General features: G+C 40.8%; 1 protein-coding gene and 2 long non-coding RNA genes across 4 annotated transcripts; 2 read left to right on the top strand and 1 right to left on the bottom strand.

The window, feature by feature from the left end:
- The first annotated feature begins 73 nt into the window (after positions 1 to 73).
- Positions 74 to 6,958, top strand: LOC309355241. The gene is made up of 2 exons (XR_014162471.1): positions 74 to 114; positions 3,425 to 6,958. It is a non-coding gene; the product is annotated as an uncharacterized lncRNA (long non-coding RNA).
- BAG1 (BAG cochaperone 1) lies at positions 6,908 to 20,705 on the bottom strand. 2 transcript variants are annotated; one of them, XM_081885889.1, is made up of 7 exons: positions 20,536 to 20,705; positions 19,070 to 19,198; positions 17,696 to 17,778; positions 16,166 to 16,279; positions 15,764 to 15,871; positions 8,291 to 8,353; positions 6,908 to 7,233 (listed from the first exon to the last, which is right to left on the bottom strand). In XM_081885889.1, the coding sequence occupies exons 1-7, from the start codon at positions 20,591 to 20,593 to the stop codon at positions 7,144 to 7,146; spliced, it is 645 nt and encodes a 214-aa protein (XP_081742015.1). In that variant the 5' UTR covers positions 20,594 to 20,705; the 3' UTR covers positions 6,908 to 7,143. The 2 variants fall into 2 exon arrangements, with proteins under 2 accessions (XP_081742015.1, XP_081742016.1); XM_081885890.1 differs by lacking the exon at positions 20,536 to 20,705 and adding an exon at positions 19,741 to 19,971.
- On the top strand, positions 20,067 to 22,553 carry LOC309355236. The gene is made up of 2 exons (XR_014162466.1): positions 20,067 to 20,175; positions 22,409 to 22,553. It is a non-coding gene; the product is annotated as an uncharacterized lncRNA (long non-coding RNA).
- Positions 22,554 to 22,703: the final 150 nt, after the last annotated feature.

Raw genomic sequence — 22,703 nt, 5'->3', positions numbered from 1 at the left:
TCATCCAGCCTCGCTCGTCGCGAAGAGCTCGCGTCACAGACAGTGACGTTCACGCCTCTCTCCCCGCCCGCTTCTTAGCAACCGCCGTGGAGGCCGGAAGAAGCGGAGCAGCCGGTTGAGTGACTGGAGGCGGGACTTCCTTGTTCCTCCGGACGCCCCTTTTGAGAGGTCTTGGGCGTGTGGCAATAGGTTATTGTCTTGTTAATGGTACTGTTTTAAATGCACATTTTGTATTTGGCTGCCTTTAGTGGTGTTTCTTTTTGAACCATTTTTTGGTTAGCTTAGCTGCGTTGAATGTGCATTCTGTAGGTGTCCTTTGTACAGTAATAATATTAAAAAAATTCATATTTTAGTTTCCTGTTATGTTGCTTTGAATGGTAAATTTTGTTTGTCTTTCATTCTAGATTTATCATTTATGTTCTTTCATTCTAGATTGCTTTATTTGATGTCTTAATGTAGGTTGTAAATATCTTTTGAGGGTTTTTTTTAAAAAAATTAAACAGTATAGAAATGAAATGAAATGAATAATAATGAATGTCCCCTGGCAATGCATGGCTAGGCCCTGAAGCTGGGTTTGGGTTTGTGGTCTGGAATTATTGATCTCTCAAGAAACTCTGAAACAACTCATTCTCAAATCATTAATGATGATTTACAGCTGATTACTGCACTGCTAATAGCAGCAAAAACAACTGCATTGCCACTAAGAAAAATAAATATTCCCCTCACCATAACTGATTGCTTAAGGAAAGCTTCGCAAACTAACTTAATGGTTAAACTTGCATGCAAGAAAAATGCAAGAGTTAATGATAAAAAACCAATTTATTAAGAGGTGTGCCCTTGTTTCTACATTTTTGGAACAACAAAGTAAGTTATGAACATTTTTCCTTTTAAATAATTCCTGGCATTATAAAGTTTCATCATTATGTAGTCTCTCTCCCCTCTTCATATGTCCTATCCTTTTTTTATTCTACCCTTTTCACTTTTTCTTTTTTTTGGGATGAGAATGTTTGACCTATAATGGTTTTCCCCTACTTATTGTTGCAACCTAATAATAATTTATAATAAATAATAATAATAATGACCTTATCTGATTGCAATACAGACCAGATTCTTTTCAGAGTTGTTTGGGTACAAGGAATAGCTAAAGCCTGCCTTCTGCATATAGTATGGTATGATATTGTATAGTTTTATACACCAGGGGAAAGGTTGGCCCAATGATCGCCCCCCCCCCCAAGTGATGAACAACACTCTTTACATATTTAAAAAGAAATATGCCAGTTAAAGTGCAATACATACAATAGACCGAAACTGTTGTATTTTTATTTGTTTTGAAAAAGCATCACTAGTATATGTGCTACCAAAGCAGTATGACAAGGTTAAAATTCATAAGGCTTTCAAGAACCATATTGTCAGGAAAGCAGTGTTCAATGTCTGGATAAAATATAAAGACTTATTGGAAAATAAGACCCCAAGGTGGTTATCACCAATGGAAGCCAAGGCCCCGAAAAGACTCAATATGGAGGCCAAATGGCCGAAATATTGGGAAATAATAGAAAAAGATGGAGATAATTGGAGGTTGCAGAGTTTGGAGAAACTAAAAGATAAAGTGCGAGATTGGTTACATTATGCTCAGATTAAAGAAGTTTTTAAGTTGGATAAAAAGATAGGATTCCAGATGGAGAAATCAAAGTTAGAAACGGAATTGTTAGAACCTAGGGCTAAGATACTCTCAAGAATGTATAACTTGCTGCTAAAATGGAACACACAAGATGAAACGGTCAAATCGGCTATGATAAAATGGGCACAGGACATAGGGTATAATATTATGTTTGCTGACTGGGAAAGGTTATGGACCACCGGTCTGAGATTCACGGCATGTAATGCCCTGAAAGAAAATATTATGAAAATGATATATAGGTGGTACATGACTCCAGTCAAGCTTGCAAAAATATACGATTTGTCTGATAATAAATGTTGGAAATGTAAAGAAACAGAAGGAACATTCTTTCACCTCTGGTGGACCTGCCCTAGAGTTAAGGCTTTCTGGGAAATGATATATAATGAGTTGAAAAAGGTATTTAAGTATACCTTCCCTAAGAAACCAGAGGCTTTTCTTTTAGGCATTGTCGGCCAGAGGGTGTTAAAGAAAGACCGAACATTTTTTATGTATGCAACAGCAGCAGCAAGGATACTTGTCGCTAAACACTGGAAAACCCAAGATTTGCCCACACTGGAAGACTGGCAGATGCAACTGATAGACTATATGGAACTAGCAGAAATGACTGGCAGAATCCGAGACCTGGGAGAAGAGGCTGTGGAGGAGGACTGGAAGAAATTTAAGGACTATTTACAAAAATACTGTAAATTGTATGAATGTTAAGAAAGATGTAAGATTATCAACAATATGGCACCAATAAGTTAGTTAAAAGGAATATGAAGATAAATGTAAGTACAAGAAAAGATAATTTTTTTGGATAAATATTATGTTAAAATTAAGCTTTTAAGGTTTGGGTTTAAATTATCTAAAATTAGGGATACAATATTGGAAAATTATAATATAAGAATTGAAACAAGCTAATAAATTGCTGGGTAAAGCTTGAAAATTTGGAACGCAGGAACGAGAGTTGTGAGGAAGTCCAAAGAAGTGAAGAAAATGTGGATACTGAAAAACTATATGTTATGTTGTTTGTTGTTTCTATTGTATTAAGAAAATCTTTAATAAATATTTAAAAAAAAATAAAACATGGGTTGTGGTCAACAGACTTTTACTCAGAGCAGACCCATTAATGTCCATTGATAATTGAGATCCATAAATTTGAAAGGGTCGACTGTGAGTAACCAGCAGTTGAATACAACCCAACGTGTCTTCCGCTGCAAAAAAAAAAAAAAAAAAAAAGCAAACATGAAGCTGGCTGTAGTTTTAGAACGTGTAATCTTCACAGATTTTCAAAAGAAATTTTCTCCCAGGAAAGAAAATCTTGAGGGCTCACAGGCTTCCAAACTTTTCTTTTCTTTGGATACATTCATTGTTGTTGTTGTTTAGTCGTTTAGTCGTGTCTGACTCTTCGTGACCCCATGGACCAGAGCACGCCAGGCACCTCTGTCCTCCACTGCCTCCCGCAGTTTGGTCAAAGGATACATTCATAAGATTACTTAAAACAGAAGGTACATGTGTTTTATTTCTTTTTAGCTACTGTTGGTTTTAATAATACCTTGGAACATTTTTATATACAGTAATTTTTTAACTTGAATGTTTTATATTTCTGTAAACTGCATTGAGATTTTCTTACAATCAATTGGTTTATATACACATTTTGTTAATTAAGAGCAGGCTAATTAGTTGCCTTCTCCCAGGCATGTTTACTGAAAGGTACCACTGAGTTTAACAATAATTTCTTATCAGTTGTTTTTGTTCTTTGAACAGGTTGAGGAGTTTCATATACATCCTCATTAACCCTACAAGAGCCACAGAACCCTGTGTTCCACTCATGTAGAGTTCAATCTTCAGACAAAAAGGCTACATTATTCCCCCCCACCAGCCACATCCATTCATTGAGTTGGACCTTGACCACAATCTCTCCAGCTCAGCATCCTAGCATTTCCAACTTCTTTTTTCCGGGTTTGTGATTTAATATGATGAGTCTTTTTGTTGCCTATAGTGTTACTTTCAATGTTGTTGCAGAATCCTGCCATTTAATTTCTGCTGTGTCTCCAAAGAACTGTTACTAATTCTGCAGGAATTGGTTTGACTGGTTTCCTCATATAGCAGCCCTGGACATAGAACAGAGGGAGTTTCAAAAGAAGTCTGTGATGAGGATTGGAGGGGGCAGGTTTCCTTGCATTTAAATATATTCCCTGATGTGCTCCACCTCCAATAGAGAGAGTGTGGACCTCAGCCTACTTGCATTAGTAGTGTTTCTTCCTGGTGCACCTCATTGGTTGACATGAGTGTTCTAGCAACTCCTGGTAGCAAGAGTACAATTCTGAGGCTCACATTTTATTCATATTTGTAACCTGCTTTTCCTCCCCGATTGGAGATTCCCAAAGCAGCTAAAGGTATTAAAGCATTTAGCGTATTGGCACCGATTGAAAGAAACCAGAACTGTTCTCTTGAATGCACAGTAAAACATTAAGACTAACAAACAGCAGAAACGCAAGCCTAAAGCAAACAAAAGCCCCAAGTAGGGAAATTAAAGGCTTGCTGGAATTTGTTTAAAAATAATAATGTCAGAACACTAGGAAAGGAGTTAACCTAGTCTCATGGATCAAAGTCGTGTCTCCCTCCTTTTCTAACATTCTTGATACAGGAACAATTTATACTGAATAGTGCTGAAGATGACTTCTCAGGTGTGACAGGCACTTCACTGTAGGAAGCAACTTTTATCTTCTTTATAAGGAAACCATGGCTTTGGAGACACTGCACACTTGTCTCGCAGTCCCCACACTCTTAAGATCTGATAGTATCTTCCAGGTAGTGGAGTCAGAGATTTGCTGCAACTGACACCATGATCTTGGTGAACAGTCTCTGGGTGGAGGCAAGGCTGAAGCACAGCTTTGTTTCAAAAATGCATTTTGAAGCCATAGGAACATGAGAGAACAGGCATGTGGAGTTGGCCTTTGTGGAGACCAGAAAGTAGTTTGCTTTTAGTGTGTGTGTTACAGATCTCAAAAGTTTCCACTTACAATTTAGATGTTTATTGAAGAGTTTTGAGATCCAGAATGGCTCTCCAGTTTCCATATTTTTTTGCATTGTAAAATATATAAAATGCCAAAGAAGTTCTCTTTGGATGGTACTGGTTCTATCACCCTGATGTTCATGAAATGAGATAACAGCTAGCAGCAGGTATATTTTCCTGGTGGCTCTGTCATGAGAGAAGGAAGCTCCAGCAAACCAGGGGGAAGGGAGGGGAAATCAAGCACCTATCTATTGTTTACCATTTCCTTACCCGATAGTCTCTGGAATATGCTAGTCTTATACCAGATAGAATTTTGTCAACATCCTTTTCCCTTTGGTGACAGCCTGCCATTTGCTATTGCCCCCGACCCCAGGAGTCTGACCAACACTTTGTGACTGGAGAACACTGCTGCTGCTAATGCCACCCCCTCTTTGGCCACGAGTGTCTCCGATACACTTTAATTTGAGGAAGATGTTGTAAGACTGAAGTACTGTAGAAGGCACAACCTTTAATCTTTTGTTTTTATGTCTTTAAGATTTTCCTCAAGTGGCAGCAAGGGGGGTGGCTACTTTGAATTTAGTTGAAGCCTGGACTACCGACCAACTTTCTGAGCTGAAACTTGCATCTGAGTAAGACAACTCAGTCCATTGCTCTGGTGGAGAATTAAAAGAACTTGTTAAGGCCTTGGTGAAAAGAAGAGTAAGCTGCTGAGGACATTACAGATGGCAGAAACCTCATGGAATTTGCAGAGGGTAAATTCATTTGTTCAGTCCCTTGCAACCCCTTTCCTTTCTTGGAAGGAAAGGTCTCCGGACAGCTCTTGGGTAGGTAGTATAACGTGATCATTCCTGAGTTGATTTGCTAAAAGGGGTAGGGGAATCCCACTCCTCTCCCTTTCATTTGAGATTCACAGAGTTCCAACTAGGATTACAAATTCCTTCACAGGCTTCCCCTCGCTTGCAAACATCTACTTGTCGCCTCTAGGCTTCATAACTGCTTTGAGCAGCAGGGCTTGGAAATTCTCTGGGGCAAATAAAGAGATAGGCATAGACTCTGGTTCTCTGGGCTTCCTCCCAGAGAGCTCTCCCTCCTCCTGCTTGTAATAGGTTCTAACACCAGGTTACACTATGGAAAGGGCTTCCTCATCTCCTTACAGAGGGGTGGGTGAGAAGCAGGTGAGACAACCTGCCACTTTTTGCTTACACCAATGTTCTCAGCCCACTGCTGCTGCTTAGCTTAGCCTGATTCAGCAGCATGCAATGTTAAGAAAAGCACCGCCTGTCATCTTAATGCAGCAGGAAAGCAATCACCAGCAATCACACCCTCTTCCTTCTAATTGAATTTTTGCAGGGTTGTGCACTTTGTGGTCAAGGTGTGGATCCCTGTGGTGCCCAGCAGCTGGAGGGCATTAGAATGGACCCCCCCACCATAACCTTTCCAATGGATACCACCAGAGAGCAGAGGGGGTCATCCTGAGCAGTTGCTGCTTAGGTTGCTTCCTCCCCGCACTGACCAGGCACACATGCCAAGCTGCTTGCCTGCATGTTGCTGAGACTTCCTAAGGGTAGCTATGTGTAAAACTGACACCACTGTACACATTATCCTCACCAGCCTAGGCAAGTGAAGCACCTAAGCACTACAGGACCCATAATTCTCAGGATTTGGTTTTGGTGTATTTCCGTGCCTTTGCTAGCTGTATGGAGGAGAAAGACTGGGATAGGTGGGGTGGGAGCTGCTGCACAGGGGAGTCAATGTTTTGCTCAGCAGCCTCCACAACTGAGAAGCACGCGGCTAACCAAGTACCTGGCGTAGGCCAAACTCTTGTGAGGCTGTTGTGCCACATTCATCATTCATGTGACTAACTCTGCCCCCCTCCCCCACCATAGGAGACAGGAAGTCTGATGGGAATTTCCTGCTCCAGAATGTCCTACACTACCCAAAGAGAACACAGAACATATACACAATATATCACAAATATGTAAAAATGACCATCAAGGACCTTATCGATGTTCAGCCACTAGTTAAAAGCACAATACATCTTACAGTACATTCAAATTTAGGCATCCTGAGAGTAAGACAGATAAAACCTCAGGTGGTTAAATCTTTCCTACATCTGAGAACACACACAATTTTACTTAACAGCATCATAGTTACAGTAGTTGCTCTGAACGATTAATGAAGGAAAGCAACATGTAGTTTAGCTGAAACAAATATGATCACACAAAGGCATGTTTTGAAATATAGTCAAGAAAAACAGCAGACTGTGTTGCATTATTTTTTGGAAAGAAGAGCTTTACATCTAAGCAGAACACGTGACAACCAGTAAGCAATGGTCAACATGCAACAGGATTACTGGACTCTGCTTAAAATAAAATTTTGAATACTAAACAGGTGCTCCAAAATCAAGAGCAAACTCTTCTTCTTGCTCACAGAGCAATTATTTCTCCTAGTTACTTAAAATAATGCCTCATTCTGCCAGGGCCATGTTCTTCAACTGCAGTTTATCAATTTCTTGACCAATACTGCCTTCCACTGTATCACACTGTGCAAGGAAACCCTAAAAGCAAAATTAAGGACAATGAGGCTTAATGCAATAGGGTATCTAAAAACCAAGCATAGTATTTTTTTATATATAGAAAAGACAGCAAGAACAACTTAGCTTATGAATCATAGGCACAAGTAACTCTTTTTATAAAACATACCTAAGATCTGGTGTAGCAATAGCCAGTTTGCGATTTGGAAGCCAGCCTCAGGGATTGGAAGCCAGCCTCCCTCTAGCTTTCTTTACCCTCTTTAATTTGAATTGAACCCACCCTTCCTGTTCTTCTTAACCAAAGTTTTACATCTGAAAATCATGGTTTCCATCTTGACCAAGAGATCAAACTGATAGTGGGCTTGTAAATCACAGCTGAGAGGGAGCATTATTAGTGTTTACCAAAATTAGGCAATGGTGCAAATGTAATGCAAAACCACAGTTAAAGGAACAGGAACAGGAGGGGTTAAGACACACCCGAAAGGGAACACATGCATTCCCAAGGCTCACTGCCAGTTTGCAAGCAATAGTTTGACTACTTAAGAACCAGTAGATTAACGCTGGGGATCCATGAAATTGTTGCCATTCAGCTATTCAAATATAAATGTTTGCTATCTGCAAGAAAGTCTGCAAGGAAAAAAAAGAGATGATCAGGTGTTCAACTACCGAATGCTCCTCTGAGAAGTGGGAGAGAGCCTGAGACTGATAAGCAATGTGATCTCTAGGTGCTTTTGTCAAACAGCACGCTATTCTGGACTACTATTTTGTTTATATTTTCTGAAATTTAAAATGCAATTCCAAGGTCCTGCATGGGAAATGTAACCAATACAAATGGTAATAAACACATAGCTAGGATGATGCTTGTTTTTTCTTCACTTCTTGATAAAAACATGTACATACTTATTTGCTTTTAAAAATTATTTCTCTGTTTCTTAATGAGATTGTCTATATGCATATCAAATGATTGAAAGTTTGGAGTTTTGTTTTTGAGATTTTAACAGAGGTCACGTGATTTTTCAAGAAACTTGGAAGTTCCACTTCCTAATCAGATGAACACAGTTACACTTGGTACAGGACTTACCTGAACTTTTTTCACTAGCCCCTTCTTTTTCTGTTTACAGTCACTGAAGTTTTCTGGGAGAGTCTGTGGCAAAACAAAATGGATGGTGTCTAATTATAAAAGCAATATATAAAGTTGTATGTCCAAATATAGTTCTTGCAATAGGTACCTCAGTAGGTATATGCACAATTCTAATGACAGCCTAAACAGAACCAATCACCTATATAATCTAAATTCAGTCCAATGGCACTGCTAGTTTATACTGCTGCATGCCTAGCACACTCTATACACCAGCCATGGAGAACCCACCGGGCCTCTCCATGTAGGTGACGCAGCAGCACTGACCATACCTACAAAGTGATGTGCAAGGGGCTTCGCAAGAACCCCAAATCAGGTGATGCACTGTGCCATACATCTGCCTTCACAAGTTTTGATAACCAGCTGATTGTGGCACTGGCAAAATGCTTTGCAGTGGTCAAAAAATGGACACACGATTCCACGGTGGTGTCAGGAAACTGACAAGTGGGTAGCACTGTCCACCTGTCAAAGTTGGCCTGTTGGGAGGATGATTATCTTGTCTGCCAGCTGGATCCCGTTCCCCGCCTCTGCCATAAATTACTGCAGAGCAGATAGATAGGACTTTGTGTGTCTTCTCACAAGTTATGTGCAATCCTAGGCCATTTGAACAGTTATAGCATCTGCAAAGCAGGCTTACCAAAATGAAAAACTCAGTTACAATAGATACTAGAGCTCTTAACATTTCCACCGGAAGCAGCCGCCACCTAGCTTTCAAAAGAATAGGCAGGCAAAAAACCAGAATGCCAAGTTCGTCTTCACACAAGTCCCTCATCAAGCAACACAAAGTGCTATGAAAGTGGAATTCAGGTCCACATGTGAGGCTCTTGGTTAAACTTGACAGAGGAGTGTGCCTTCTCCTGAATTTATTCTGTAGGCGGACCCTAAAACTATCCAACCCATTTATTACACACCCAAATTGTGTTCATTGCACCCTGAATAGTCTTGTGTTAATTCTTTCTCTCCTGAATCTATATATTTCAAATGCAAAAAATGTCGTCCTTGTCATTTACAAGCTAATTTTGAATACCGCTTCCATAACCATTTAACTCTAAACATAGGGTTCTTTTGAATATAAGCTGACACTAGTGTCACCTTAGTTTTGCTTATGGGCCCAGAAATGTTAGCTAATTATAGATGTTAGCTAATTATAGAAATCATGGTGCAGACACATCACAGTGATTTCCACAGAGAGTTCCTTTTTAAATAACAACTTTTCAGAATGAACTAACATGGATGAAATATTGACCTTTCATTTGGGATTTAAAATCTATGCTACACAGGTTTTCAACAACGATTGCCTATAAATATATATATATATCCGGTATATATATATATATATATATATTCCGATTATATATATATATAAAATGTATAATGTATATATGTATGTATCTTTTACAATTATGCCTGACCAACTTGAAAATTTTCACCCAGTATTAAATTCTCAGCTGTCCTTCCCCGTTAAATACTGCTAGCCTCCAATATTGTGAAGAATGGAGAAAGTGACCCCCCACACTTTGAAACCTAAATCAGAGGATGGACTGGGATGGATTTTTAGCTGTCGGCACAAGGCATCACAGGCAAGCATAGTTCTTAAGCTACCACATAACTGGAAAAAGCAGAATTATGAAAAACAAGGTATTAAAAAAATATTAAAATATATACAGGTCCCAGATTTCTTGGCACAGAATTATTAGTGCACAGTATATATACGGTAGATACTATTGATAAGCAAGAGACATAAAATTATGAACTTGGAGAAGGATTGATGTATTATCCCAGTGGAACAAAATGCTTCAGAGGACCCCTCAGTCTGCCCAATTAGACTGATATGGTGAAAAATCTACTGACTGCACCAATGTATTTGGGCACAAAGATTACTTAAATAACAATGCTCTTTCATACTGTGGTTATTTCAAAGTGGTTGTTTTAAATTTTTGGGGTGATATTTAATGTTAAGACATACAGTGGTACCTCTAGATATGAACGGGATCCGTTCCAGAGCCCCGTTCGTATCTAGAAGTAAACGTAACTAGTGACGGCACGCCTGCGCATGAGCGCACCGCTTCTCGCCGCTTCTGCGCATGACGTCATTTTGAGCGTCTGCACATGCGCAAGCAGCGAAACCCGGAAGTAACACAGTCCGTTACTTCCAGGTTGCCGAGGAGCGCAACTCAAACACACTCAACTCAAAGCGTCTTCAACCCAAGGTATGACTGTACTAAGAACAGGCACACTGAAATGGAAAGTCCACTAATTTCAATGAGTCTACTCTGAGTATAATGAACATTGAATATCAGCCACTGTAATTCTAACTTTTTGTAAGAGACCCTGGGAGCCTGTTGAAAGGCAGGATATACAGCCTTTCAATAAAATAGATAAATATCAAGGATTCTCAAGTGCTCAATACAACGTCCTAGAGTACTATCATCCCTGATGGAGGCCACAGCTGAGACACTTCCATGCCCAAGTCCACCTGGTGACTTTGTGACTGAGGCTACACTTGAATCAGTGATTTCCTGGCTCATACTCTTAGCCACCAAAGCATACATCAGACTGTCCAAGAAGTATCCTCTGAACCATTCTGGATCCGAAATGGTGTTATGGCAAGTTTATTCTATTCCGAAAATAGGGACTGTGTTAGTTAGGTTAAATGTTACCCTCAGTGGAGAGTTCTGAAACACAATTTACCTTCTGTAAGAAGAAGGTCTGCATTTTGCAGGGAACACTATGCCAAGCAAGAGGAAAACGTAATTAAGAATTTCCAAAGTAATACAAGAAGCTCACTTAATTGTCAGAGATAATTCAAAAGTGCATTACAGGGAACCAAGGGAAAATTGTTAAAAATGATAGGAAGAAACAAATTGTTGTGTCAGTATTGAACCACGGATGGGGAATCTGTGGCCCACTGAATGTTGTCAGACTACAATTCTGGGCTCCTCTGGAAGGAAGGGTGGGATATAAATTCAATTAATAAAGAAACTCCCTGACCATTGGCTATGCTTACAGGAGCTGATGAGAGCTGGTCCAAGAATATTTGAAGGGCACCTTATGCCTCTTCTATATAGATAGATAATATATATGATTGGAACATGACATTTGTAATTTTGTCATAACTACAGGCTTCACATCAGTTTCTTAAGGAATCCACTCAGAAATAGCCCTGGTTGTGAACACTCAGCAAGATCCCCAAGACTGTGTTTTGAAAGCTCATATTCACTAGCCAACTGGCAGACACAGGATCACAGCACCAAACAGATCTTAACGTCACCAACTCCGAGTTGGTGGTGTGAGAAAAACATTACAGTAACATTCAAATCAGATCTCACCATCTTTCCTTTTTACCTTAAGTCAGCTTACGTCTCCTCTCCAGGAATACGTTGTCCAACTATTCAAGGTTTTAAGAGGTGAAGTTAGCAATACACCTTGAGCTACAATAACATTTGAATATTCAATTAAAATAAAGTTCATCAATAAAGATAATTTAATGCTTGGGGTGCTTGTGCAAGACCCTGTCACCAACTGCAGTTTAAGGGCTTGGTGATAGCAACATCTTGCAGAGGGAGCCTGGTTCATTATTCATTTGGAATGTTTTCAGATGGGCTATTTCAATTCGGAGCTGGTTTGGGACTTTGATATCTAAAGAACCTCCCTCTACCCATATGAACCTGTCTGCACACTTCAGTCTCCAGAGGAGGTTCTGCATCTCACTACCATCAGAGGTGCATCTTGGTGGTTGTGGCCAAGCTATGAAACTAGTCTCTGACTTGAGATATCAGGCTGCATCACTTTATCTTCAGGCTTCAATTAACAACAGTATTATTCTAATGAATTTTTCAGTAAGGCATTCTTGAATGTGTTATCTATTCTGAGTGTGCTGTCCCTGTTGCTTTTTATTTTCTGGATTTTGTTGCTTTTATAATTATCATTTTATGATCACTGCTTTTTTAGGGGTGGAAAGGCAATTTCTCCCTGATCTATATCAAGCTGTATCTCACATAGTTGTTGCAGAACCTTCTTATGATCCATATTGGCCAGTGTGGCCCAAGAGACATTTTGGACTTGAACCAGAGTTCAATCCTTTTTCTCTCAGGCCTGGCTCCCTGGATGGTTTGTAGGCAAGTCGATCTCAGTTCTCCATCTTACAGTGGGAATAACTAGCCTACATCACAGAACTATTGTAGTGACGAAGAGGACTGCTACATTAGTGATAATGAAATATAAAAATGTTGGGATGGGTTCATCTGTTTGGACTTCAATTTCATCTTCCAGTTTGTGCCCTTCCATACAACTCTGCATTATTAATTATTATGCTAAACACTACATTATGCAACTCCCAAGGTCTATGCCTTCTTAAAACATTCCAATAAAAATCATTTCCAACTGAAGAATTTGATCTTTTTGAATTGCACCAAGTACAGATTAAGCAAATACTTCAACTACTTTAGGCTACTGGAAAAACTTTTCAGATTTTACACAGCATGTAAAATCAGCATTACTTTTTAAAGGCCTTTTTTAAACCAATGTAAGTCAAATAAAAATACTAAGTCACATCCCTGTGTAACTTTATCAGAGATTTTCCAGTTCAAACTTTTATGGAAAACCCACATTACCCTCTCTTAAAGATTTTAGATGCTGTAAGTGCTTTGATGCTGTAAGTGCTTTGGGACGCGGGTGGCGCTGTGGGTAAAACCTCAGTGCCTAGGACTTGCCGATCGTATGGTCGGCGGTCTGAATCCCCGCGGCGGGGTGCGCTCCCGTCGTTCGGTCCCAGCGCCTGCCAACCTAGCAGTTCGAAAGCACCTCCGGGTGCAAGTAGATAAATAGGGACCGCTTACCAGCGGGAAGGTAAACGGTGTTCCATGTGCTGCGCTGGCTTGCCAGATGCAGCTTTTCACGCTGGCCACGTGACCCGGAAGTGTCTGCGGACAGTGCTGGCTCCCGGCCTATAGAGTGAGATGAGTGCACAACCCTAGAGTCTGGCAAGACTGGCCCGTACGGGCAGGGGTACCTTTACGTGCTTTGAAATATTTTTTAGCTGGTTCCTAATTAGCTTTACAATATCTCAAATATGTTTTTATTCTTTTTTAATATTTTGATGTTTGCTGCGCTGGGCTCTTTTGGAAGAAAAAAGAAGAATGGATATTTAGTTAACTAAGTAATAAATTTATAACATCTCTAAGTTATAAATGGTCAGAACTTAATTTAGTCCAATATTTGAAAGAGAAAATAGGTTTTTAAAGGTTACAAAACTAGTATTTTCATCTCCAAAATATTTTGAAAAGCTCACAAAAACCAGTTATCTAATTATTTAAATGTGCATCTTTATTTAAGCAGTCTTACAGACACCCCCTCGTATCTGCAAAGTCTAGCTAAGGAAGTTGCATAAGCACATAAATTCATTTTTCTAAAGTTACTAATGCATGTTTAAACAAGTTCTTCAAGTATAAATGAGGAACACAATGACTGGCTATTAACACAAAAGTGTTTGATCTCATTCTCCTAGCTCTGTTGGAGCTAGAATGTAATTAATCATGACTTTCAGTGTGGTATTCAGATAATTTTTATTCAGAGAAGACCCATAGAAATTAATGAATAAGACTAAGATCCAGTAATTGCAGTGGGTCTACTCTGAATAAAAATTAGCTGAATACCTAAAGGAATGATTTGCAACCTATAAATAAGGTTCTAAAATATGTATTCTATGAAATGATAAAAGGAATGGAAGTTTTGGCATTTAAACATTTGATCTACTTGTAAGCTGTCTAGGAACATTTTACAAATGTTTTGTAAAAAATAACTACTTATAGGAAAGTATCTCCCAATTTCTTTGTGGACAAAAAGAGCTAATATTTAGCATGCACACTGTAATAAATGAAAACCTGAATCTGATTTTGTAGTTACAGATGGATATTGAACCTCGCTATGTTTTAGTCTTCCTAACCTACAATACATTGACAAAAACCTAGTATAATAGACTGTACTTCAAATGGACCCAGAATCCCACAAGCTTAGCAGAAGAAAACCTCTCACATTATAATATAACAGCTTAAGACTCAGTTATTATTTCTGTGCAAGAAAGAACAGATACACTCATGAGGAACATGTTATGTACCTATTTTGCTGCATATGTACATGGTAAGAAGCTGTGATGCACTGCAGACTTCTATCATGTATACCTTTGGTGAAACAGACACATTCTGCCAATTGTGATGTTACGATAAACACAATGCAAACACTTTTTCCTACAGAGAAGCAATATTGGTGTGGGGAAATCACTGTGCATGAAATGGTCCTTTCAACGTTTAAAAAGTTTTTTTTAAAAAAAATAAAAATAAATAAAAACAGGATTCACTTTTCTTTGTCTTTTCTGCCATTTGTGAGCAAAACGTTAAACATATGTAGAAGAAAATGTTCTGCTTCTATGAGGACAAATTGCATTTGAATTTGTAAGTTTTGGGCACTAGTCTGGAGGAGTACATGAGAAGTTCCAAACGTGCAAGAAAGCTGTTTTTCTTTAGAACACTAGCAGCTCATCTACACAGCTTTGAAAGGTGCTTGTTCCTGCCTCCTTTCCAGAGTTCTGGTACCATCTTCCCAGTTAGCGGAAAGGGAAACCACTGTTCAAAAGGCCTCTGATGCATGAGGGCAACTGCATGTATACAGGCTTACCCCCACTTACGCGTGTTCTACTCGCGCACAACTGTGCATATGTGCAGCGCCAGAAAATAAATAAATACAAGGGAACGGTGGGATAGAGCTAGAGAGTCTTTGTGGCTCATAAGGAGGCCCTCTCCAGAGCCTGAAGAGGACGTCAGTGAGGGCAGAGGAAGCCCCAAAGAGACCTGAGGTGCAGTGGGGCTTTGTTTAGGCTGCTCAGCCTCCCACCTAACAGCGGACACATGGGGCAGTGTAGCAGCCACCGCTGTCCCACGCGTCCTCCAGCCGGCCCAAGAACTTCAACTACTTGAAGAGAGAGAGAGTTGTGTGGAGAGCTGGAGAGTAGGGGAAAACAGGCATTTAGAGGCTTTTTAGAAGGTCCTCCCCACTTGACGTGATTTCACTTATGCACAAACCCCTGCGTGAGTGGGGGGGGGACGGCTGTATCGCTTTTCTGGAGTGGGAACGTTAGAAAGCTGAATACAGTGAATAATTTGATAAATGATAATAGGATGCCTTACGCAGAAAGTGTATATGGAACTATTGTTTTTGTGTTACAGAAAAAGGGCAGTGTAACAGAGATACCTATTTATCAGTGGGGAAACAACGGGTTCATAAAAGAGCCCTAAAAAGCCATTAATTTGGTGTCTACTAAGTGACTAGGAAAGCCTACTATTCCGAAGCCAATATTACTTGAAAGTACAACTAAACATTCTTTCTGAGATCAACAACTTATTGCTATAATTGTTTACTCACAATGGCATCAATTTGTTCCAGAATCTTCATAAACTGTTCAGCAGTTCCCTTGATCCGCTTGTCCAACTGGTTAAGAGCTTCAGTTTGAAGATTCTTTGCTAGAAATCCCTGTATGGAAATTGTAATTTTTCATAAAAATTTACTCATAGCATACCTGAAGACATCTTATCTAGATAATATAATTTATCATGTTGTTTATCAAAATACTATTATACACCCTTTATTATTTTGAAGGATTAAAGGAGGAGTCAAGAAATAGCTAGAGCATTTTTCTAGAAGAGGCATAAATATCAAGATAAGTGACCGATCTTTTGAGGTAAATTTATTTAAATTAGGAAATATAGTATCAACAATTAAAAATTATAAAGCTAGGTAAACTATTGAAATAGGAAATCAACTTACTTTTTGAATACCTCCAAGCTCTTTATTAACATCTTCTATTTTTTTTGCTATTTGTTCCACAGATTTCTCCAAATCTTTCAATTTCTTTAATTCAGTCTCTTCTTCTGGACTATTCTGGGTAATTTAGAACAAGATGGCACAGGTTTACATCAATCCTAACATTTATGATACATTTATTCTAGCATACAATATGAAAGATTTAGAAGCTTGCTATTACTCCATTCAGCCTCCTTGCTTCTCTCTACTTCTAACAGTTATCAATTTGCTTGGTGTTTTTTTTAAAAAAAAATCAATAGACTCACTATTTCAATGGATGTGCAACCAAGTAAAGATGGTTACTGCTGTTGGCAAATACTAATATGTACCTAGAAGTTATTATTTTATGTTCTTTGGCAAAAGAAAGCATTATCCAAAGCAGTATCATACAGCTACAGTTAAGATTTTGGAAGATGCATGTATTTTAAATTGCGTCGCTGGGAAAAGGAGGGGTTCCTTTTCAAAAAGCAAGTTTATTTAGATCAGGGGTAAAAAATATGTGGTCCCCCAGATGTTGCTGGACTCAATCAGCTCCAGCCAGCCTGGCCAATGTTCAAATAAGATATGAGCTGTACTCTAACAACATCAAGGGGAGCGGGGGCACAGGTTCCCCACCCCAATCTAGATGATTTGAGTTCCTTCCAGTTCTGATTGAGAAGTTATCACAGATATGCAATGCACATAAAAAATTCAGTAGAGAACAGAGAGTTTATTGGGTAGGAACAAGTACAGTAAAACAAGGTTATTGGTTAATTAAGGCTCCATTATTTGAAGATGTTTTGCGTACTGCCTTGTGAATGATTTTTTAAAAGGCAAAATAATACATTTTAAGATAAACAGAACAAAAAAAGAGCAACATGGGAAGAACAGAGAGGACAGAAGGCAGAAAAGACATTAGAAAAAGGGGAAAGAATCCACAGCAAGTTAGTCACATAAGTCCCACTAAAATCAGGGGCTTGAGTGGAAGAGCTGCTTCTAAGTTAGTGGAGGAGTATTGCAGGATAGCTGACACTAAATCTAGAGAAGTTCATCTGCTTGTGCAAGTTCCTTTTCAAAATCTTTTTGTGATCCACTAGGGTTTATGTGCTGCAGCCTTCCTTATTTACCACCTCTCATCCTGTAACACATTGCAGTGCTGCATGGAGAGACATCATGCTTGTGCGAGAGGCTGTCAGCAGTGCAAATAGTGGATCCAAGCCAGGGATCGGATACAACTACCCCCTCCAAAAGTAAAAAAATGGGGAAACAAAAGCATAGTCAGTTTTCCTTACTGGAGAGCAAGGAGAAAGCGCTCTGCGCTTGAGAAGAAATAGCAAGTGAGCAAATGTTTTATTGAATACCAAGGGGGGGAAATATGACTTCTCATATTAGGAAGCTCAATGATACATGTTCATCCATGTCTGTTTGTGTGTAGGAAGAGAGAGAAGGAGGGAGGGAGGGAGAGAGGGAGGGAGAGGGGAAAGAGAGACACAGCCTTCATAAAATGAAAGTTACCCTTTTTCCAATCAGCATGACTTTACAACCGTTTTTAACTCCAAATGTTGCCAAAGGCTGTTCCATTTCTTTCAGGGATTTTCCTAGGAGGAAAAACAAAGAAACCTACAAATTTATTTGGGAAAGTTCAGCAAACAAAATGAAGAGTCAGTTTTATGTTATTTTACCAATATGGAACAACTTGCATACCTTTTATACACCTATACCAGCATAAAGCTGAAAGCACCACCTGATTAACATAAAAGGCTCCAAAAATGCTCGTTGTTGATATTGATACAAGGTATCACTTGGAAGCCTATGGCACACCTTAATGACATGACAACAGTTGTTCATAGATTTCAAAATTCACATTCGAAGGTCTTTGCAGTCTCTCTGAGTCAGTTGCCCACTGTCCAAGCACCCACCGACATCACAGCAGAGGAGCTATGACACCTCTGACTGCCAAAGCATATTGTGACATCACAGAGAATCAGCTGCTTATACTGGAACAGGCTGTGCTCAGTCTAAACATTAAACATAATTTTTAAGAGGCTCTATTTATTTGATAAAATATCCAGCTTAGTTCTCTTTAAAAGAAAAGCACAAAACAAAACAAAACAGAAACAGAAGACAAATGAAATCATCTGAAAAGGTTTTTAGTGTTACTTTGATACTCAGTTTAATAAAACAAAATTCAACAATTGGCAAGAGCCAGTTATTCTTCTCTCATAGGTTCCTAATACCTTAAAATGGTTACGAGAATCCCAGAAATTTGTGTAGCAGTAATACCATTCATGTTCCTTTTCAAACTACATGCACTATAATAAATCTGAAACATTAAAACTGACCCAGCACACTGTAACCCATTAATGTGAACAGAGCCCACCATCCATTATGGGCTCAACAAGCCTCTCATATCTCCTGTGTAATGCATGAAACTGTAAAAAAGGGGAGGTGTGCCAAATATCATACATGCCTAGTAGGCTGTGTTCAGGTTGATGAGCCCAAAGTTGTGTAAGCTTGACTCAAATACACAGTGCCTGGGCAAATATATTAGTAAGAAAAACAGAAGAATGAATATTGGTGATTAATTGTTCTCTCTCACAATACATGCACGTACTTCAGCATGTGATGAACAAAACTCACTTTGTAGTTTTAACTGATTTCATGATCTGTTCTCTGGATGAATCAATTTTTAAAAAGAGATGTAATTAGCATAGCTGTTCAGCAAAAATAAATCCTCACCCAATTGTATATGGTTATTTAAGACCAGTTCTAACTGATATTTTGCATGTAATCCTATACACACGAGAGTAAGCCCCATTGAACTCAGTGGAGCCTAATTCTGAGTTGCCATGCATAGGATTGTGCTGCAAATATAAAAATGTTACTTACCTTTATAGATCAGTTTCTGGAAAGAAATTGGAACTCCAGTTACTTGTTCAATTAAGAGAGCCATATCACGCACTGTTGGCTGACTGTCTTCTTCTTGAGAAGCAACCTGAAGACTGTGTTTTTCACTACCTGAAAATACCACAATGAAAATATATTCAGATTACAAACTGGGTTTAGCTCAGCCCACATGGGCTGCAAACTGCAGTCTTACAAGCAAGTATTTAACAAATAAAGTTTACCTAACATGGAGATAGAGCAATGGGGTAAAGCTTCACACATGATCATACTCAGAGTAGGCCCATTGAAATAAATGGGTGTGGCTAACTTTAAGTCCATTGATTTCAGTGGGTCTATTCTGAGTATGATAGCCCCTAGCTACACTCCCAGGGGCTCAGCCTTTGCCATCCTGCTGCCTTTGAACTACAACCCCATCAGCCGCAGCCAGCACACAGCAAAGAAGGCTGGTGTGAACCCAAAGGCCTCTCAACCCACATCGGGGTCTCTGCCTGCATCCCTCAAATTGCCATCTCCCCCCTGCTACAAGACTGTTATCCAGTGGCCAGTCTTTATTACTGACCCCAGTAGAGCCATGAAGGTCCTTCTCATCCCTGAATTCACTGCTTGCATTACCCACATTTATCAGATTGTGCTGCAGAGGTTCTCTTACTGACCTTACTCCTAGTAAAAAAACATGTATATATAGTCGCTGATAATACAAGAGAATGACTTTGAATCTCTGGAGCCATTTGTATATAATTTCAGTGGCACTTCCAAAAAATCCTCTAACTTCAGTTCAATATCCTCTCTGCACCCCCGTAAAACAGATTTTGGGAAGAGGGCAAGAACAGCTTGCTTAGGGGTCTCCCTGCTGAGCTCATTGCAGAGGTCAGTCTCTTTGCAGTCTCTCCGAGTCATCCCTTGCCCAGCTGTCCAGGCACCCGCTGACATCACAGCAGAGGAACTAGGACACCTCTGGCTGCCAAAGGATAAGGCAAGAGCCAGTTCTTCTTCTCATAGGTTCCTAATACTGGGCACATTCACACATGCTCTGAGGCACTCTAGCCTTGGAACCTCCTGGGTTTCAGGAACGGGGTCAAGCTATGTCTGTATGTATGGAGGAAAGCACACGTAGATGTACAAATGCACGGATGGATGTACGTGTGAATGCACGGATGGATGGATGGATGGATGCACAACTGCACGGGGGGATGGATGTGGGCGCGAAGGCGTCTGTGGGGGCCAGTCTGCGTGTGGCGCCCCCCTCCCCCTCCCTCATCTCCTTCCCTCAGCGGGGCGACATCCACGGGGGAGGGAGGGAGCGGCTGCCGGGGGCGCAAGGGCCGGACGGGGAGGCCGCCCCTTCCCCGCTCGCCTCCGGGCTCCCTCCGCCCGCCCGCCCGCCCGCCCGCCCGCCGCTAGGCCCGAAGCCCCGGCCTCGCCCCCCGCCCCGCCCGGCGCGCTCTCACCGTAGGTGACGGTCACCGTCAGGGCCGAGCCCCCGCCGCCGCCCCCGGGCACCGCCATGCCCCGCTTCGCCCTCACGGAGCCCACGCCGAGCGCCGCCCTCCGGCGCCGGAAACTGCCGGCCGAGGAAGGAGGAGGAGGAGGCGGAGCAGCCGGAGCCCGACGAGAGAGGCGCGCCCCGAGACCTCGAGACTGGCTGATTTATTTACCTACTTTGAAGTATCTCTTATTATCATTTATTATCATTCCCTATTATTATTTATTGTCTTGTTTTTATTCTTATACCGCCCCCCCCTCACAGGGGCCGAAGGGGGTTGTGCTGATTAAAAATAAGATCAGCTAAGAAATGTTTGGGGTGGATGGGAAACTATTTTTCAAGCATCAGAGCAGTGGTTCTCAACCTTGGGTCCCCAGATGTGTTTGGCCTACAACTCCCATGATCCCTAGCTCACAGGACCAGTGGTCAGGGATGATGGGAGTTGTAGGCCAAAAACATCTGGGGACCCAAGGTTGAGAAAGGCTGCTTTACAGTATTATTAATTCAATGTATATACTGCTCTTCTTGCGAAGATCACAGGGCAGTGTGCAACATTAAAAATGTAATTCACATGGTATAATTAAAAAAAACAACCCCAATAAAGCAATTACAAGAAATCACCATAGCACTCTTCCCCACCCCATTTAAAAGGCCAGACTGTTCAATGGCTGCAGGCCTGGGGGAAGAGGAATGTGTTCACTTTGGACCTCAGATGTAGCAAAGGCACCAGGCGAGCCTCCCTGGGAAGAGCATTCCACCATGAGGAGCCACCAAAGAAAAGGCCATTTTTGGCCCCCCCCCCCGTGTCTCGTGGAGGGGGCACACACAGATGGGCCTTGGATGACAAGTGCAGGGGTCCGGTTGGTTCATATGCAGAGGTATTGAGGTCCTGAGCTGTGTAACAGAATTAAAACTATATAAAACTATTTGAAAACAGGCAATCACAATAAAAGCAGCGTACCAGCCCTTTCATTAGACGCAGCCCATTCCTAAAAGCCTGTTGGGAACAAGGGGGTTCTACAGTACACTATTATTTTTGTGATTACAGGCAACGCTTGACTTACGCAGGGGTTACATTCCAAGGAGTGCACATACATTCAAAACATATTGGCAGCTGAGACTGCCATTCTTTTTCTCCAGACACCTGCCATTTAGGTTTTTCTGCCAAGCAGGTAAAGCTGAATGCACACAACTTAAATGTGTATCTATCTACAGTATTAATTTTTTTTTATTAAAACCATACAATCCACCAAAAACAGCACAGCACCAGTCCTTTCATTTGAAGCAGTTGGTTCCCAGCAGCCTGTTGGAACGAGGTGGTCTTCACCTGCCAGCGGAAGGACAGCAAGGAGGGAGCACTGTCTTCTCCAGGGAGGGAGTTCCAAAGTCTGGGAGCAGCCACCACCGAGAAGGCCCTCTCCCACATGCCCACCGAGTGTGCCTGTGAGGGTGGCAGGGCAGAGGCTTCCCCTCTGAAGATCTCTGAACCTGAGCATGTTCGAAAGAGGGAATATGACATTTCAGACAGCTTTTCCCTGTCTATGCAGAAGAATTTGGGGTTTGTGTGTTTGGTGCTGCTCTTGTGCCTTTAACAGCAGCCTGACACGCAGAAATGTAGAATGAGCACTTTCCCCCAGTGCCTGCCCTGCTTCCCTGTCACAAAAAGCTTCACCAGTTGTATTTCTGAACAGGAACGCGCTTGGTAAATAAGCATACCATTTTATGGAGCATATGTGATTATTACCTGTGATACCTCCATTGCCAGCCAGCCAACTGGTTTTTATTGAACATTATCTAGTTTCCTAAAGGAATCACAGTCAATCTTTGCTACCTTTTAGGGAATCCTTCCCAAATCATCATGGCTGCTGAAGACATCACTCACCCTACAGTCATCTGCAACAACCCCTTGCAGGGAATTATCCATATTCATCATTTCACAATATGGAACTTATTAAAGTGCAACATCAAATTTCTACACAAAAAGACTACACAAATAGAAACTGTCTCATTGGGGTGGAAGCCTATTCACACTGACTTTGGACAAGTGTATCCTGTTTAACTTAATGAGGATATGTTTTGCAGGAAGAGCTGGCAGGTGACATAGCAATGTGGATTATTTCCTTTACCTGGCCA

Source organism: Podarcis melisellensis (genome assembly GCF_964234715.1).
Source record: "Podarcis melisellensis genome assembly, chromosome: 13".
Taxonomy (NCBI): Eukaryota; Metazoa; Chordata; class Lepidosauria; order Squamata; family Lacertidae; genus Podarcis; species Podarcis melisellensis.
The sequence above is the reverse complement of the archived record's forward strand: the minus strand, read 5'-3'. Positions and strand labels throughout refer to the sequence as shown.